The sequence below is a fragment of the Artemia franciscana genome, chromosome 9, assembly GCF_032884065.1.
Source record: "Artemia franciscana chromosome 9, ASM3288406v1, whole genome shotgun sequence".
Lineage (NCBI taxonomy): Eukaryota > Metazoa > Arthropoda > Branchiopoda > Anostraca > Artemiidae > Artemia > Artemia franciscana.
The window spans coordinates 10885637-10903779 of record NC_088871.1 but is presented as its reverse complement, the minus strand read 5'-3'; the positions used below and the strand labels follow the sequence as shown (position 1 = coordinate 10903779).

General features: G+C 35.5%; 1 protein-coding gene across 5 annotated transcripts in view; it reads right to left on the bottom strand.

Annotated features, from left to right (window-relative positions):
• Positions 1–18143, bottom strand: part of LOC136030990 (14-3-3 protein zeta) — a 53131-nt gene that overhangs the window by 10573 nt on the left and 24415 nt on the right. For 4 of the 5 annotated variants that reach the window (XM_065710148.1, XM_065710147.1, XM_065710150.1 and 1 more), the window contains exons 4-5: positions 15429–15552; positions 6514–6677 (exon numbers count right to left, since the gene is read on the bottom strand). In XM_065710148.1, the coding sequence (XP_065566220.1) occupies positions 6514–6677; positions 15429–15552 (288 nt within the window). Of the gene's footprint in view, positions 1–6289; positions 6454–6513; positions 6678–15428; positions 15553–18143 lie in introns of all 5 variants that reach the window. The other variant, XM_065710151.1, reaches the window with a different exon arrangement.

Genomic DNA, 18143 nt, shown 5'->3' with positions numbered 1-18143 from the left:
GATATATATGGTTGTTTAAGTTTCCCTTTCCAACTCAAACAATCAGATTTCATTTACAAAGTAGTGTAACGGAATTCAAAATGCCTTGCGAGCTCCTATGTTTATCCATTTTTTTTGCAGTTTACTTTTTGTATTTGACCTTATAGATGTATGTTAATAAATTCATATCAACAAGCTTTACATCCTGTTCTTATAGATTCGGCTGCTGAAATATTTCATGACTGATTCCAAAGAAAAAAATATATTTTAAAGGTCTTCCATGCTTTTATTCCAAAGAACTTCCATGTTTTTATTGGATCAAATATATGTATCCATGAGCATCAAAAACACAATATTGATTTTCCAGTCTGGGAAATAGAGACTGAGGCATTCCAGGGATACAGAAAGAGAGAGATCAATACATGAAGAGCAAGAGGCCGTCGCTTGGAGATAAGTCAGCTATCTTAATTTAACCAAGAAAATGTTTCCCTTTTTCGGAGGAATGAAATTCTAAGCCCTTCTGGAAGACGGTGACAAATAGATGAAGAAGACATTTTAATGAATGAAATAGCATTAGCAGACGATATCGACTCGGAAGCAGATAGTTCTTAGGGAGACAAAAAACAGGAACAAGGAAATTAAGAGAGGTGTTGATCAAACAAAGCATACATCAATAAAGCAAATGCTCGTTTATTTCTACTCTTTCTAATCTACGACTACTAATCGGATCTCTTTTCCTTCCTTTCTCTTTTTTGGGCTCCAGAGTATAATACTAATCGGATCTCCTTTCCTTCATTTCTCTTTTTGGGGTTCGAGAGTAACACGGTCGTGTTCAAAATGAAAATGCAACACTTGTCAGAAGGACATAAGAAAAAAGAAATGATTGTAAGATTCTGTAGAAAGTAAGATTCCTAGACGTAGTCTACGGGAATCGACATCCAAACGAATCTATATTCCGACCATTAGAACATCTAGCGCAGGATCTGAGATTAAATATTCTAGTCAGGTCCTTGGGGATTCGAAACACAATTTATCACCGAGAAGCGGCGGGCATATAGGACCCACCCGGAATACTTTTCTAATGTTTCTACATTGTTAGTTCAATAAGATTCAAGTTTCTTAGAAAATCCAGTATACCTTAGCCATGATCAATACCACTCAAGAAGTAATTTGTATGAGCCCCCCTCCTCCTCACTGCTTGTGACCACAACCAGCATTCATAACATTATTAGAATCATTTTATACTTTACGGCAAATAGCAAAAAGCAGAATAAGTTTCTATTAAAAGCCAGTTTAAAATTAAATATAAACAATAAAAGGTATAACTCAGTGGTTATTGCGACGAAAGGACGATTAACAGGATATTATACACATAGCGACCCAGAACTGAAATAAAATTTACCGATTCTTACTAATGGAGAGTTGAGACAAGCAGGAAAAATAATTTTTCCAGCCTCTAAACAGTTGGTTAGCCTAAAATAAACATACTCCAAAATAAGAGCATGGGCATTAATAGTGTCAAAAATGGCCCTGCAGTAGCAATGGGAATATCCTAAAAGGTTAAATATTTTTATTTTTCTAAAGGGAGGAAAACGGGCAAGTAGGCCCTTTCCCCTTTACATGTGCCTGGTTCAACATCTCTTCTCCTTGACGTGACTGGATTATTACACTATGGGTGATGATTGAGTTGTTAGATAAGAGCAGCCAAGTCAACAAATTATGAAATTTCAAATCTAATTGGCAACATAGAGGGGCTTGCGCAACCGTTAGCCTCCGGTGACTTGCGGCTGTGACTACATGTTGGTAACATCAATTCTAATCTCGTCGGTTTTCATCACTGAAATTTATACTTTGCCATTTTATTTTTGTACCATCACCCTTGACTCGAACTCTCCAATCCACTAAAAAGAAAGTTCAAAACGGAATGTGGCGAAGAATGTAGATTTGAAATTCCAATGAGAATTCAGTCAGAATTACTCAGCCGATGCTAAAAATTAAGATGGGTAACCCCCACATTATCCCCATTTACAAGAGAGAAAAAAAGCCAGAAGGATGTCAAAATCAAATTAAAATTTAAAGAATGGCTCTTGCTTCAGGTATTCGGGGAAAAAAATAAATGATTCTTTTCTACTGGTCTAAGATTTTCAGACTAGCGTAACTATTTTATAACACAAAGACCGTAGAAACACGGTTGTGTTGAACTTCATTAGTTTTACAGCATGACGGCGCACTGGTAGTGGCGCTAATGGTTTTTCATTAGCCATCACCACTGATTACATACCTTTTCAAATCACTTCACGTGACCAAAGAGGAACTTTAGAATCTTAAAACAAACAAAATTCCTTTAAAGGAATTGTTTCTCCTGTACATGTGCCTGGAAACTTAGCAAAAGCTAAGTTTTTTGAAGCACAGAAAGATATGATTCGTGATTTTGAACTCACCGACTACATGTCGTTGACAACAGACATTTGGTCTGCCAACAACAAAAGCTACTTGGGAATGACTGCACACTTGCTCAACGAGGATTTGAAATGGAAATCTTATGCCCTTGCTTGCTCGCGGTTCAAAGGCTCACAAACTTATGACAGAATTGCTGAACAACTGAATGCAGTAGTTGCCAGGTAGAAAATTGCAGTTGATAAAAAGGTAGGATTGGTTTTGACTGATAATGCCTCTAACTTTAGTAAGGCATCCAGGGAATATCCGATGGTTTCCGACGAAGATATTCACGTCAGTCATGAAGAAAATGAGGATGAAGCAGGCCAGAATGACTCATTCTCTTTTACAAACGTTGAAGAGATACTTGATTCTCATGACGACCCCGAGTATTTCCAACTTCCTCCACACTTCAGGTGTGTCAGCCACACACTTAACCTGCTTGCATCCACCGATGCTGATAAAGCCTTCTGTGATATTGCATATAAGAGGCAGTACCAAGCCGCTTTTTCGAAGTGTATTGCTCTCTGGGATGCCGTGAATAAGAGTTCAAAAGTTGCTGATGCTGTGAAAGAGGTACATGACAAACAGCTTATAAGACAAGTTGTAACTCGAAATATGAAAGTGTCCAACCTTTGATGGATTGTCACAAAATTAGAAAGCTTGCTGATGTATGTGATGCTTTGCAAAAACCAAGGCTAACTTCTCGTGCTTGAAGAATACATGAAAATTATGGAGCCAGTAGCAATGGCATTGGACATTCTTCAGGGGGAGGAAAAATGCTACTTCGGTGCACCATTCAAGACTATGTTAATGCTATGGCAAGTCATCCTTTCTTCAAATTGAATTGGTTTCCTGATAACCAGAAGGATGTAGCAGTTGGACTCTTGGTGGACGAAGCGAAAAAGGTAGAAGATTTCGGAAGTCTTACGAGGCTGATAAAGGTAGCTTTTTGGCTGGGGTTGAATACTTTGATCTTAGTGATGAAGAAACTACTCGTGATAATTCTGGCAACGGTGGCCGTGAAACCAATTCTGTGAATGTGGAGGTTTTGTCATATTTGAACGAGAGGCGAAAGGAACTATCTGCGCTCAAAGTGTACCCAAGGGTAATGAAAGTTTTCAGGAAGTACAACTGTACCATTCCTTCCTGTGCACCTGCAGAACGACTTTTTTCGGTAGGTGGTGGAATTTTTACTCCAAAAAGAAACACGCTCGGAGATGGTGTGTTTGAAAAGCTTCTGCTGTTGAAAGGAGCAAGAAAGAAATTAAGTGAAGTTATGATGAAGCTGTAATGAATGTTCTTTGTACATTCTTTTGTTTTTATACCTTAATTGAAGTAAAATTCGATTTTTCGTGAAACCAGTTGATTTTTTTCATGAAAACTGTCCGTTTTTCTGAAAAGGGGTCGATCTCTCGTTAGAATATATGGAAAGGACACGGATATTAAAAAAGTGTTTTGCGTGTTACTTACTGTGAGTAAAAACTTAGTACTTGAGTACTGAAGTACTTTTTCAAAAGTACTTCCAGGTAAGATATCAGTCAGTATTTACGTCACCTTTTTTCTTGGGACTGAAGTAATTATCGTAACATAAGAATACGTCAAAATTCTGCATTTTCGGGTCACAATTTCGCCAAACAGTACAGGGGGGCGGTCTTTTATTATATGTTTCGTTTTGTACATATTTTTATCATTTAAAACATAGCCCCCCCCCCATGAAAACTTTCTAATCACGGTCCTTGCTTAGATATTTTTTAGAAAGAGGGCCTATCAAGAGTTGAAAATCAAACAGTTTGGTTATTTAACGAATGTAATAAAATTACTAAATCAATAAGGTTGTAGCACCATCATTTTCCCACACATTGAAAATACACCCAATTAAAGGACGTAGCATTGAAAGATTTTATACTTGTTTATAGCTATTAATTATAATTCATGGCTATAAACAAACATGAAATACTTCAATTATATATATATATATATATATATATATATATATATATATATATATATATATATATATATATATATAATTCAAATTATATACCACTATCAAATTTTCTATACCTACAAATTCAATATTAGGCTAGGCTACGAGCAAATGTTAGGGAAGCTACTAAAGTTTAACCACATGCGACACAAGCTTTTTTCTAGTAAGACCAAAACATAAATAAAAGACATCCCATTTGTAGGATTTACTAGTAGCTAATTGAATATCTAGAGCATGTCATCTGCGCCAGGCACAGACAAGAGCAATGAGCTACACGTATTCATAACACGGTGTAAATTCCCAAGAGGCAAAAGTATTCCGAAGTCATATCCATAGAAGAGGCGGGGAAAGGGGAGAGGAGTAAAATCACGAAAGAGTACATTTCCAGACTATGATTTTCCCTATTTGCCTCGGAGGAAGAGAAAAACTGGCCCCCTCCCTGTTCCGACGAGCAAGAAAGAAACGGTTTTGGGATATAATAAACGGGAAAAATATTGAGTCAGTACGATACTGGATAAAGCTCTGTAACTCGAATGCATAAGATTTTTCATAGGCTCAATTTCAGAGGCAAATGTTTATCTAGCATCTCTGACTCAATGCCGATAGTGTTTGCTTATCTTAGATTTTACATTTAGATTAACAGAACATGGGAAATAAATGTTGAACTTATAGTTCAACATGCTTATCCAAGCTTAGAACCCTCGTATGAGCCCGATTTTAAGTCACCTCACTTTTTATGTTTTGGCCGAAATAACAGCAAGTCACAACATTGGAAACGAAAACCAGGTTTGGACATCTAACGAATCAATCACTGTGTTCCAAACTTAACTCTTAATTACTCTTGACTAGTCCATAAGCTTATTATTCATCGGGAGTGAAGAGCCTAAAATCCTAGAGACAAGTGAAGTTGTGCAGCGCAGTTAATCCTGACCGACTCTAGCCCTTGGGAGGTGTTTAGAGTAAATGGCTTATCGACCATTTCAAAGGAACTATATATTTAGGCTCCTGTACTGGCGCAGAGGGATGTCTGCGCTTGGTATTACGAGGCAGGCAGTTCGATCTCATCTACAGCAAACCGCTGCAAGACACGGAAATTTGATTCTAGTGATGCAAAAGCGTCTCCATAACATTCCAAACCAGAAGAAGAGAACTAAAAGGTGTCCTGTGGCAGCGCAGTGGGATCGATCACTGCTTTGTAATAGGGGACCTCGAGTTCAATCTGTAGTTGTAGCAGCCAACCACAGGACCCAGAATTTGATTCTGGAGATAAGATTATGCGACTGTGTCTCTATACTAATCCAGATAAGAAGAAGTATTAAAAGGTGATCCTGTAATGACGCGGAGGGATTGATCTATTGGTGGTAATATAACAAACGCAGCTTTAACTCAACTCCAGCAACGTGCCATAGGGCCAAAAATTTTGATTCCAGTGATGAGATTATGCGAAAGCGTCTCCATGAGAATCAAAAAAGAAGAAGCGGAAGCATTAAAAGACGCATCTTACAAAAATAGAAAAGGAGAGAAACTGAAAAATAAAAGGCTTATTTGAAGGTAAATTTTATTACAGAGTTGCACAGAAAATTACTGAATATGCTCTATGGTTTAAATTCAAATAATTTAGGTGTATATATGTATTTCTAACAGAGGCTCGTATTTAATTTTTTGTCTGTTTTCCACTTCAGTTTTTTTTTATAGCCACTGTCAACGAAGAGAATTACAACTTTAGCTTCCAAGTTTTAGACTCAACCTAAAACCAGAAATGGTAGAGTAGGCAACTGTTGATACTCAAGCGAGAATTGGACAGAATTAACCATAAGTAGTCGAGAGCTAAGTTTGGAACACATCTAAGGTCAAGGCATGCCCAAATGATCGACAGGGGAATACCTGTTTGGCTAAGTGACAAGCCCGGTCGGGGGAATTCAAAATCTCATAATAGAAAACGGAGAAATTCAAAGCTAAACCCAATCGTATAGGGTGAGTTGGTTGCATCTTGCTTCTGGCAATTTCAAATGCTTCTTGATATGATTTTTGTGAATCATCCACCACCGCTGGAAAGAAAGCAATTTCTTTTATAAAACAAAAAGCATGTAAATGGAAAATGGTCGCACCTGTTTAGCCAATTGACAGGCCTTTTCAGGGGAGTTGAGAATTTCGTAGTAAAATACTGAAAAGTTGAGGGCCAGGCCAAGCCGAATGGGATGTGTCGGCTGCATTTTGGCTTTACTAATCTCAAATGCGTCTTGGTAAGCCTTCTGTGAGTCGTCCACAACAGCTGAGAATAAACAAATAATTAGCCTTAACCTAAGAGGAAAAAATGTTCAGTGAAAAACATGCTACTTTACGTTGTAGAGGAAGAAAAACAATTAGAAATGAAAAACAGGAAGTTCCGCATCAATAATAGTAGTCAATGTTAAGAAAAAATGTTCAATTATATTCCTTAATTAATTGGTTTTCGTTTTGCTTTTAAATTGCTGAGAATTAGTTAAAGAATAGTGACATTATTGTTATGCAATATTCATAATCATTATTTACTTAGTTTTCTTTATACGAATATTAATTAAATAATTAATATCTAGTTGATTTATTTTGTTTTTAAAGTTGACAATTTATGCAAGAAACTGACAATGTGTAAATATGTTTAGTTTTAGTTAAGAAACAACCTTCTCAAACTACATAAATACACCAAGAAAAAAATGTATATGGAAGTTTAAAGGACATTACGGGTCTAAATAAAGTGATAAGCCCTTTAGATATTCGCTCCAAAATATTCATGTTGTCACTAGTAGCTCCTTAACTTTTACTATGGTGGCACATACTACGCACAATGTATATATATTTACGCTCACTGAATTTATTGGGGAAGACAAGCACATTAAGAACTTCAAATAGTAATTTGAGCTTGTGTGTTATATTTTAACATTACAATTTATTACCCAATACTATTTATATTTCAGGTCCTGTGCATTTTGATACTTTGATATTATCATACTACACTGGTGAGTTTAAGTAAATTTTACAATGACGCTGCCAACAGAGAAAATTGTTCCCTAAAACCCTCATCACTTTTCTTTATTTCTGACTTGTCAAAAGTTTACGATGATCGCACATAATGAGCATTAAACATAATCTTACCATGATAAAATTTAAAATAACTTCAGTGTGATTTAAAGTAAAAGAGTTATTTGCCTTATAGTCGCTTCAAAATTTAAAGTTTTAAATTTATCCGCAAATAAATCCCTCTCCTTTACCAGTTTTAAAGGGGTTGAGAGTGGTTGATTTGTCAAATTGAGCATTGATATCTTTGCTAAGATCAGGATGGTTCCTAACCTTTGCCAGTTTTAATGGCTGCTGGGAGTGGCTCAGTTATCAAAGTAAGTATAAAAAAAAAGAATAAAGAGCGGCAACGAAGTAGATCTATCGCTGGTCTTGAAAGTTATGGGCCATTCAGCTCCAGGGAATTAAAAAAAAATCCAATCATTTCCTATTCAAGAATCAGGACAATTTCCTTTACCAGATTTAAAAGGCTTTGGGAGTGACCCAGTTGTCAAATCGAGTAATTAAAAAAAAAGGTAACGAACAAGACACATTACTGGTATCAAAACCAATTCGGAAATTCGTCTCTAAGAAAAAAAAATGAGGATTATTTTCTTTTTTTGATCAGGATCGTTTAAGTCTTTCAAGACAGACATAACGTTATCAAGCAGAATACAGTTGTGATTAAACAGTACTTTCCACCAGCAGTAAAACTAGAAACTATTTCTAGATTAACGCTGGTTTTGAGCGTTCTCCAACCATCTCTGGAAATTTTTATCTATTTTTCGGGGATCTTCCTTATACATGTGCAAAAACATGAGTCAATCAACCTGCTACATCAATAGCATTTCCAAAAAAATTAGGGTTAAATGTACAAGTTTCGCTGGAAATTCAACATCGATAAAAGAATTTATAAAAATAAAATGTTTTAGTGGGTACATTGTTTACCATCAACTGGAGATATTTCAGTCTATTTTAGCGGATTCCGAGAAACGCACGAAGTTTGAATCAATCTGGCGCTTTAACACAACCGAGTTTATCAATATTGGCTCAGAATGGCTTATTTGTCAGTTTACATGGCGTGCACCTAGTAACTTAGGACTTGAATATATATTCAAGCTAAATAAAACAAAAAAAAACTACCAAACTTCAATAATGATCAGAGAAAACCGCCAGAATTCATCTGCATAACCCAAGCCCACATCCTATTCTTAACAATAAAAGCCGTTCCGTTTCAAAGATTTCATTTTGCGGTTTGAACATGTACTATAGGATATTCCACTGAATCGACACATAGCATGCAACCTATTATTTTTACTGATTACGAAAAACTTGTAATTTTATACAACAGTGTTAATTAATTCAGCAACACAAATGATTTTTTATGAAGTTGAAATACACAACCAGTGCAATCATCTTGCTACATAAAAACAGTTCACAAAGAATATTATGGATATAGGGATTCTGCACTAGAGCACAAGCACTAATTTTCCGGTTGGGAAGAGTTGGGAGGAGATGGACTGTTCTCACCTGCGCTTACATCGGAGTGTTTCTCCTTCTCCTCTTCTGATGCATTTATATTTTCTAATTTGCCAGGAGAATGGGCATCACCCTCCACCCCTCCATAGGTGGCACCCACGATTCCGGAGAACTATAATATCTGGAGATTTCAAGGGACCAGACTTACACAATTGGAATATTGTCTACTTTTCATAAAAATATTTTTCTTTAAAAAGTAAAATTTAAAAGAAATAAAATAACGAAAGTGCAATTTTTATATTATAGTTAATATTCTTTTCAGCATAAAATGGGAACTTCCTCGGAGGCTGTAAAGAGAGGCTTTTAGAAAAGAGGAGCATGCATGCGTAGCTGTGTTGGCCTCAGGCGGCTTGGTGCTGTGGTGAGTTGTTAGTAGTAGTAGTAGCTACTAGCAACTCATTGCCGCACCAAGCGACCTAAGACAAACACAACTCTGGACGCTCCTTCTCAATCCAGATATCAATTTGGCTGGAATAATCCCTAGAACTAACTATCGTTCTTCGCTGAAAAGGCGGGCCCTGAAGATTATTCTTTGTCAAGAATGATACACTTTGTCTTAATTTTTGACTGTATTATAATCTGCTTTTTTTTGTTCTGACTGTTCTGTTTTTAGCCTAAAAAGCTTTGTTACTGGGCGTCACTTTTTATTTATTTATGTTTTAAGCTGACACTACGAGCTCTGCTCTCCATCACTGGTGGTTTCGCCAATGAGTTAAAAAAGCAGGTGATTTTAGGTAGCCGACAAAATGGTCTTCACACAATGATCCAACCAACTGAGGAAATTTCGACTTTTAGCATTCAAAGAAAAAAAAATGTCAACTTCATCCCATCTTACTCATATTCAGAGCTTCAGGAAAAAAACTGTTCATTTTTTTTCAGAAAACACACATCCTCCTATCCAGACTTACACAGGGGGGTGGGTACCCACTCCAACCCCCACGAGCTTCTAAGCTTTCCCGAATAACCGAGGCTTTCCAAATGCAATTTCAAATAAATTTACAATTTGTACTATTCCCAATAGTAAACAATTTTTTTACACGTGATAGTTCCGTTTTTTTTTTTCACCAAAGCAATAGGCCAATTTGAAACTTCAGGTAATAACTCTTAAGAAATAAAATCCCAAACTAACATTTTTTTTTAATTTGGACAAAAAAAATATCATAAACTCCCAAAGATAAATCAATTCTATTCAAGAACATATGCAGTATAAAACCTGTTTTTCAAGTAGTCATATTGAAGAAAAGGGAATAGTTAACCAACAGAAAATTCCAATACTTCCGCCTCGGCGCAGGATGAATCATACTTCCAACTACGCAAAATGTTAGGAGCAAACTATTCACACAGCAACAACAGAAGTCTCTCAGAAAATGGGAATGTTTCTTGTAGGACTAACAAGATATTAATACAACCATCGAATTGGTTATAGGCGAAATCAATACCGATTGGAAATTAATTTAGATTTGTCACTTTCTTCAGAATCAGAAAAAAACGATCTTTTTTTTTAATTATATGCTTTACGGTAAATAATGAGGACTGATTTAAATTAATCACAGTTGGATTTTGAAGTTTCGCTCATTAAACTCACATTGTGAACTGAAATATTATCGCTTCAACATGCCAAGGTCATCACGTTCATGCCTTGACCCTCGTAAATGACAATTGGGTTAAGAGTTTACAATGACTGAGAGCAAAACTACTATCCCGTAAGAAACAAATATTTTTAGAGATCTTCGGAGATGAGGCGCAATTTTTTCCGCTTCTACAGCCCTTTGCTGCTCAGCAACGGAAAATTCATTTCCAAGTCTCTTTCACATTGGTATGTCGATGCGACGCGTTTTATTTGCGCTACGATCCAGTTGCAGTTACGTAGAAATGTTTCACGTCGAGGCGAAAAGTTTCATACTGGACACAGTGTGAAACATGTTCTGTCTCATTTACATTTTCTTTCTTTCCGCCTTTAGTTAAATTTCTGACAAATCATATATGCCTTCATTCCTTTAACAATGCCATTTTCTAGTAAATCATTTCAACTTTCTATGATTAATTTTCGGTTTAATCAGGAGTTCAGTTGCTCAACTAGTTGAACAATGTTTGGTTGCTGATCTAATGGAAACACTCGTTCGACGTTTTCAATAGCCCAGTTTGAAAAAAAATAGCACTCGCTTATTATACGAAAAACCTGCAGCTAAGAGTAAACTGGATCTTACAAAGTAAATTAATGTTCGAATTGGTCTTACTGGCCATACTTTTACTGACTTCTTTGTTGACAATATCACTGATTACCCACAGCATGCACTAGTTGCATGGGCCTTGTATTTATTGTGATAACTAGGAAGATATTATCCAGATTACTCTAGTTCTAAATTCACGAATCGTTCTTCAAAAACCTCTATAAATATTACGAATTACATAGGCTTAATCGCTGCCAACGAAACGCAGCGATAGCTTGGCTCTATTCTTAAGCAGCCTTATATTCCGCTGCGCGAGCTGTGTTGCACCGCCAGAAGTGTAACGTAAAGCTTGCATAGCACAGCATGAATGGTCAACAAGCCAATGTGAAAGAGGCTTTATCCTAATCCACGCATCAGTGATTTTCCTGAGAGCAAATTCCCATGAATGGAATTTTTCCTATCCTGATTGTTTTTTTTACTACTATCAACAGCCGAATAAAATTAAGCTGATACACCTTTTTGCAACTATTGGAGCGTTCTAAAAGGACTATTCAAAATCTTTAAAATGGCGCTTTTCTCATGAGTTTTCAAGCAGGAGAATATCGTTCTCTGGTTGCAAATTCTCTAAGCCACATCAAAATGGTACAACCCCAATATCTACGTTTTTCGGAAGAATTAAACCACTGGTAGTTTAGCAACAACACGAAATTAACAATAATTTTTTATCGGTAAACATATGGGAGTGGTATATCATATCCATTAGACCATTCTACCTTTTTATATTTATGTTTTATATATTCATGTATTTATAGATTTCCATTTTTTTTTCATGTATAAAAAATTTACATCTTCCATTCCGATTAATTCAAGATCTTGTTCAAAGAAAATGACACCAATAGAGCGTTTTTGCTTCTTCGAAAATACGAGATTTTTGACGAGGATGTTGATACGACGGCCAGCATAACGAGTATTCTTGATTAAATAAAATTCAACTCAAAAATGCCTCCTTTGAAAATAAGGCTATTTCTATTTTGAAATAGTCTCTTGACCAAAATACAAAAACAATAACAATAAAAATAATAACGGGACTGATCGGGTTGTAAAAGAGAATATTACAAAAATCCAAATGTTGAAAGTAAAACAGTTCAAAATAGGGATGATACCTTTTTATTGACAGTGAAATATAAAATTATTTAACTGGATATTTCGAACACATATACAGTGTTCATCATCAGCAGTAAAACTTTTTGTAGACCTCGTTCGAACTTTTTTCCTTTAAAAGTGCCTAGATGTAGATTGAATTTTATTGAAGGTGGCAAAATCCTTCTCTTCTTACATTGATGAAGAAAATCTTGTTGATTTATAACATTTGCATGTCTCTTATGGGTGTTAATATATTTAGACACCTCCTTGGTCACATTATCCCCATATACTCGACGTAGATAACTTCGAAGACCACACTGCCTTTCCATGACGAAAGTAAAACAGTTCAAAATAGGGATGATACCTTTTTATTGGCAGTGAAATATAAAAGAGTTTTACTGCTGATGATGAACACTGTATATGTGTTCGAAATATCCAGTTAAATAAGTTTATATTTCACTGTCAATAAAAAGGTATCATCCCTATTTTGAACTGTTTTACTTTCGTCATGGAAAGGCAGTGTGGTCTTCGAAGTTATCCAAATGTTGACAATCTGAAATAGTATAAGCCTTACAATTCATAGGTGCATTGAAGTCCAAATCCAAGAGGAGGAAGGTTAACCCACGAAAGTACATTTTTAGGCTGCTATTTTTCAAGAGGGATCCAGGGGCTCCAATTTACAGAAATGTCGAAGGTGTGGGAGGTCAAGGATTCTTTAAAAAATAAGCATATGAAAAACGCTATTTGTCACATCTAGAGGGCGGGGGGCAGTTTTTTCGATTTTTTTTTAATGAAAGAAAGGTGTTTTCCCAAAATACCTCCTCTGTGTGCAGCTATGCTACAATTGCGATATCATCATAACATCGAAAACACAAGATTCTTTCAATGCTAAACTGACGAAGAATCTTAACCAATTATCTCAAGCGCACATCACAATATTTGTCTATATAATTATACTAGTGAAAGAAGCTTTATCATTCCGAAAACTGAATCGTAAACAAACTTCCGCCATTCTAGGTGAGTGCGTCATCAAGATGTTAAACAACGTTTTACTTGCCGCCCAAGGGCCGATTTTCGTAGATATACTAACAATTTTGATTCTAAACAATCTGTAATGTCAAACGAGACAAACATTAAAGTAGAATGAAGGGATACCATTACATTACACTTATAAAATAACATTTTTAGTAGTAGTAGCAAGAAACAAAGATATGGGATTATGAGAATCGAAATGTTAAAGCAAGTAATAAATGGCTTTGGATACCGTATTATACAGCTACAAGGAAGGGCCTCACCCGGGGAAGAGGGGTTACCAGATTTGAGACCCACCCCCGGAATTTTTATGTAACTCGTAAAAAAAGTAACAAAAATGCATATTAACTTTTTTTCATCTGTTTTGCAACCTCCACCCCAAACAAAACCTTGGATACCCCCTTGCCCACCCAATAACTGGGCTTAATGTTAAGTCAAAAACTGAAAATTTAGGATACTCTTTTTTGTCTGAAAAGTAGAAAGCTGAAAAAAATCATTCAATATAGTATGTTATTAAATGAGAAATAACAGTTTATACAATCATTTATGGTAAAATTCTAGTTAATTGACTTCTTGCTATCTCAGAAAGGGTTTAGGTCAGGAAAATGAAACTTTCAGGGATGGGTCTACAGGCTAAAGTATGTCCCGGGAAGGTATTTTATAGTACCCATTTCCAATCCTTCTCCCTCTAGAGGGCCTTGAAATTTGCCTACATGACAGGTCTATACCTATTGAAATTTTGACAGAACAACATTTTACCTTAATTTTCAGTTACTAGTTGCTTTTTCTCTGCCTTTAGTTCTGAAAATGCAATTCCTGTTATTTGAGTAGAATTTTGAGCCATATCAATGTTGTTTTTTTTCAAAATTTAGGGAATGTATTTGCATATCTTTAAAACCTTATGAAATGGAATTGAGCAAAGTTATGAAGCTGAAAACAATTTTGTTGTACTTCAATTAAACAGAAGATCTATTTTGCAAGGTTTCACTTTTATAACACACACATTTTTAAAGGTCATCAAAGGTAAGGGCCCTCTAGAGGGAGAAGGAGTGGAGGTAGGTGCTTCAAAATACCTTCCCGGGACATACTTTAGTCTGTAGAGTCATCCCTGAAAGTTTCATTTTCCTAACCTAAACCCTTTCTGAGATAGCAAGAAGTCAATTAACTAGAATTTTACCTCATTTATCTCTAAATTTTTGTCGTAAACGGCAACAAAAACTTCCTGAAAATTGGCTTACTACCAATTTCCGGTGTAAAAAACGACCAAAATATGTCAGGACTTAGAAAAAATCTTCTGAACATTTTTCATAAATCCTCTGCTGACCGAAATTAGAGGCCCCTGAAGATTGTATAAAAGCCTTGAGCAAAAATAACTAGGGGTTTCACAACGCAATTGGTTTGCTGACAAATCAGTAAGTCCCGAGCTTTTAGAGCAAGGCATTCCTGTTTAACAGCAGTGAAGTGAGAACCTCAGATTCGGAATTACTCATTGTGGCAGTAAGTTTTTTGTTGTATCCCCCTCGCTCCCTAAAAAAATTATGCACACATCAGTGAATGAAAGCTTTTTTTTCAATGATCAATGCATACACAGTCACTGAAAGCTCTATGGTTAATTCGAAAAAAAAAAGTTAAAGTATTTAATGAAATGCAATACACGAAAGCAATACAAAATTGAGCCGAGGATATACAAAATTAGAGTTGAGGATGTCCAAAATATAACAAATGTGGTGCATTTTAGGCTAGTATTTTTCAATTTCCCCAACAGGAACGAAAATCCTTTCTTCCCTGTGTGTAATTATGATTAAAAGACCATTTGGCAATTTGACAAAAATAGTTTAAGCTTAAAAGACAATTAACCAACAAAGTTTAGTTAGAAAAAAAACGCATCAATCAACAAGCAAAAAAAGGGTATCACATCAATATTCTTTCAACGTGTTGAAATGACATTTTTCTACGCAGTTTAGATGTAATATTATCATCACAAAGAGAAATCGATTCGTTACAAGCAAGGGAGAGGACTGGTTACTTGGCACAGAGTTGCCATAGCTGCAAAAAGAAAACAAATCAAAAAGCAGGCAAATACTTTTGAAAAAGAAGACACTTACTGTTTCTTGTATCGCCGGTGGCAACTTCCGCGAGGTATCTATAATAATCACCCTTCATTTTCAAATAAAACACTTTTGACTCGGGGTTGCTGGCTTTTGGAATAAGGAATTTATCCAACAGACCCTGAAAGTGAAGTATTTCTGTGTAAATTCTCAAAGAAATAGTGGCGTGTTTTTCCCCCTACAACTGTTACAATGTTGTATATAATTATAGAGTGAACAGGTTAGACAACATCCCTTGGTAAAAATAAAATAGAATATATAGTGATGCATGAAAAAAGCTGCTTCGAAGAATCACATTTTGACGATTGAGTGTTCCTACTTTTGAATTAGAAGGGGATAGAAAAACCCGATTAAGTTATCATCTGGTGCCCTATCGAATTATGAACGACAGTAAAACCTTCAACTTGATAGCTTCAAAGGCCAGACTTCCATGTAAAAAGCAATAGCCCCCCCTCCGTACGACAATAAATATCACTCTGAAGAAAAATTTTGGGTGTTGTGGCAATGTATATAATTGAGCATTGTCTAAAAATACCTTGACAATTTACAGTGCCCAATGGGATGTGACACAACGATAAATTATATGAAAAAAATTCATTGCAATGGCATTACAAATAATGGTGGAAATTGAGTGGGATGGAAATTTGATTCAGATGAATTGATTGGAGGTCACCTCTCGTCTTCGAGGACTTTGTGACCAGTGGGATGACAACTTGAAAAAATGTGTATCCATATTTCAAAATTTTTCTTCAGAATTTCTTATTCATGTTCCTTGAAATAGCAAAAAAGATACAACTAAAGGTGCACCTAATTAACTGTCTTATGCGAAACTTCCAGCAGTTACAAATATGTGTTACAAGTAGCCCCTCTGTTTCTCTGAGATAATATACTTTTAAACACATTTAAAATTGTCACAATATTTGTTGCAAGTTGCCCCTCTGTTTCTCTGAGGTAATATACTTTTAAACATATTTTCTTCATCGGCAGGCAGAAATTAAAAATATAAATTCGCAAGGAGGCAGAGAATATTAAAAAAAAGAACTATTTTTGACAATTAAGACACGACTACGTTACGATATGACACCCAATCAAGCTCAGAATGACAGTAGAATCTACAATTTTATAGCCTCATAGCCAAACTTTCATGTTAAAAGCAATATCCACTTATGACAAAGGGGTGGTTAAACTGCTTCTATTAAGCTTGTAAAGTAAAAAGTTTGGGCAGACCATTGGGAACAAATCAATATACCTCAATCGAGTTCTATCATAGTTAAAACATTTACGACCCCTTTAGACTATATTATTGCTGGCGGTGTACCCCTAAGTAGATATCAGTGTCTAGACAAGATAATTTCAGACCAATCAAGTCCGCTCATGGAAAATGGAAAAAAAAATTGATTAGTCGGAAAGAGCTTTACCTACACATTGATCCCTAGATAAGCGAGTGTATGAATACCGTCTTACTTCACCGTTAAGAGGACAACTGACGTGTCTTTGTTAAGATAGGATACAAAAGGATAATAAAGTGTTGACTCAGTGCGAAAACCAGCTATATTCAAGTGGTTGACTAACTCGGTACAAAAGCGATCGTAATTCTAACTCAGTTCAAAACAAGCTAAGTTTTGACTCGATGCAAAACTTGGTAAAAGAACAAGCTAGGTCCTGACTAGGTATAAACACAAACTAACTCCAAGCTGCACTTGGTTCTTTCCCTTTGCGCTCTTTTCTAGTAGACGGGTAAAAAGGTGGCACCTTGTTTAAATCGAAAACATTCGATGATTTTAATCAGTATGTTTGGAGATACTACAAATCAATATACTGCCTTGTCTTTATTCAAATGCTAGATTATAGGGAATGACGAGTTGTGTTTCTTAACGGAGTTTCAGGTCACCCAATAACAATAAAAAAACTTCTGTTTCTGATCCAAGGACCAAAATTTGTTTCTATGGTCGGCAAAATTGCGTTTAGAATAAGCCAAAGTTTCCTATTTACACATTGAGAAAATGTGTGCCACTAGTATAGTAAAGCTCTTTTTCCGAGAAATAATCTTCGCACTTGGTTCAGCCCGTAGTTGAATTTCTCTACGCAATGCGGAATTCACTTTGCCACAAAAAAAAAAAAAAAATTGCATGTTACTCACCAAACAACCCAAGGAGTGAAGCTAGGTTAATCCTAATGAAAATTACCAAAAAATGATGAAAATGTAATACTTAGTAACAAAATTATGGAAACTACAACCGAAAATTTTGGCAAGCAGGCCGCCCAGAACGCAATTATATTAAATACCTAACCAACTCTATATATTGAATATTTAATTAAAATATACTTACACATTTTTTATCTCACTCGGGCTAAGGTCACAGATAATTTGATTTTAAAGAGATCAAGAACAACAGTGTAATCTAAATAAAATAAAAAATCTAATAATAAATATAATAAATAATAAATCTAAATAAATAATAAATAATAAATCTATAAAATAATAAATCTAAATAAAAATGTAATCTAAAATTGGTAGTTTTGACGCTTCTAGATCAGATAAATATTTTGAAAAATATCTTTTTGTGTGTGTATTTTCACCCAAAAATGACTTTTTCGATATTTTCATTGATACAATTGAAAAACTAACGACAAAAATGCTCCCCCTAAATTTTCATAATAAATTTTTGTCCTTGCATTTTCTTTTGTTGAAGCCACTGTTCTGATCAAGGC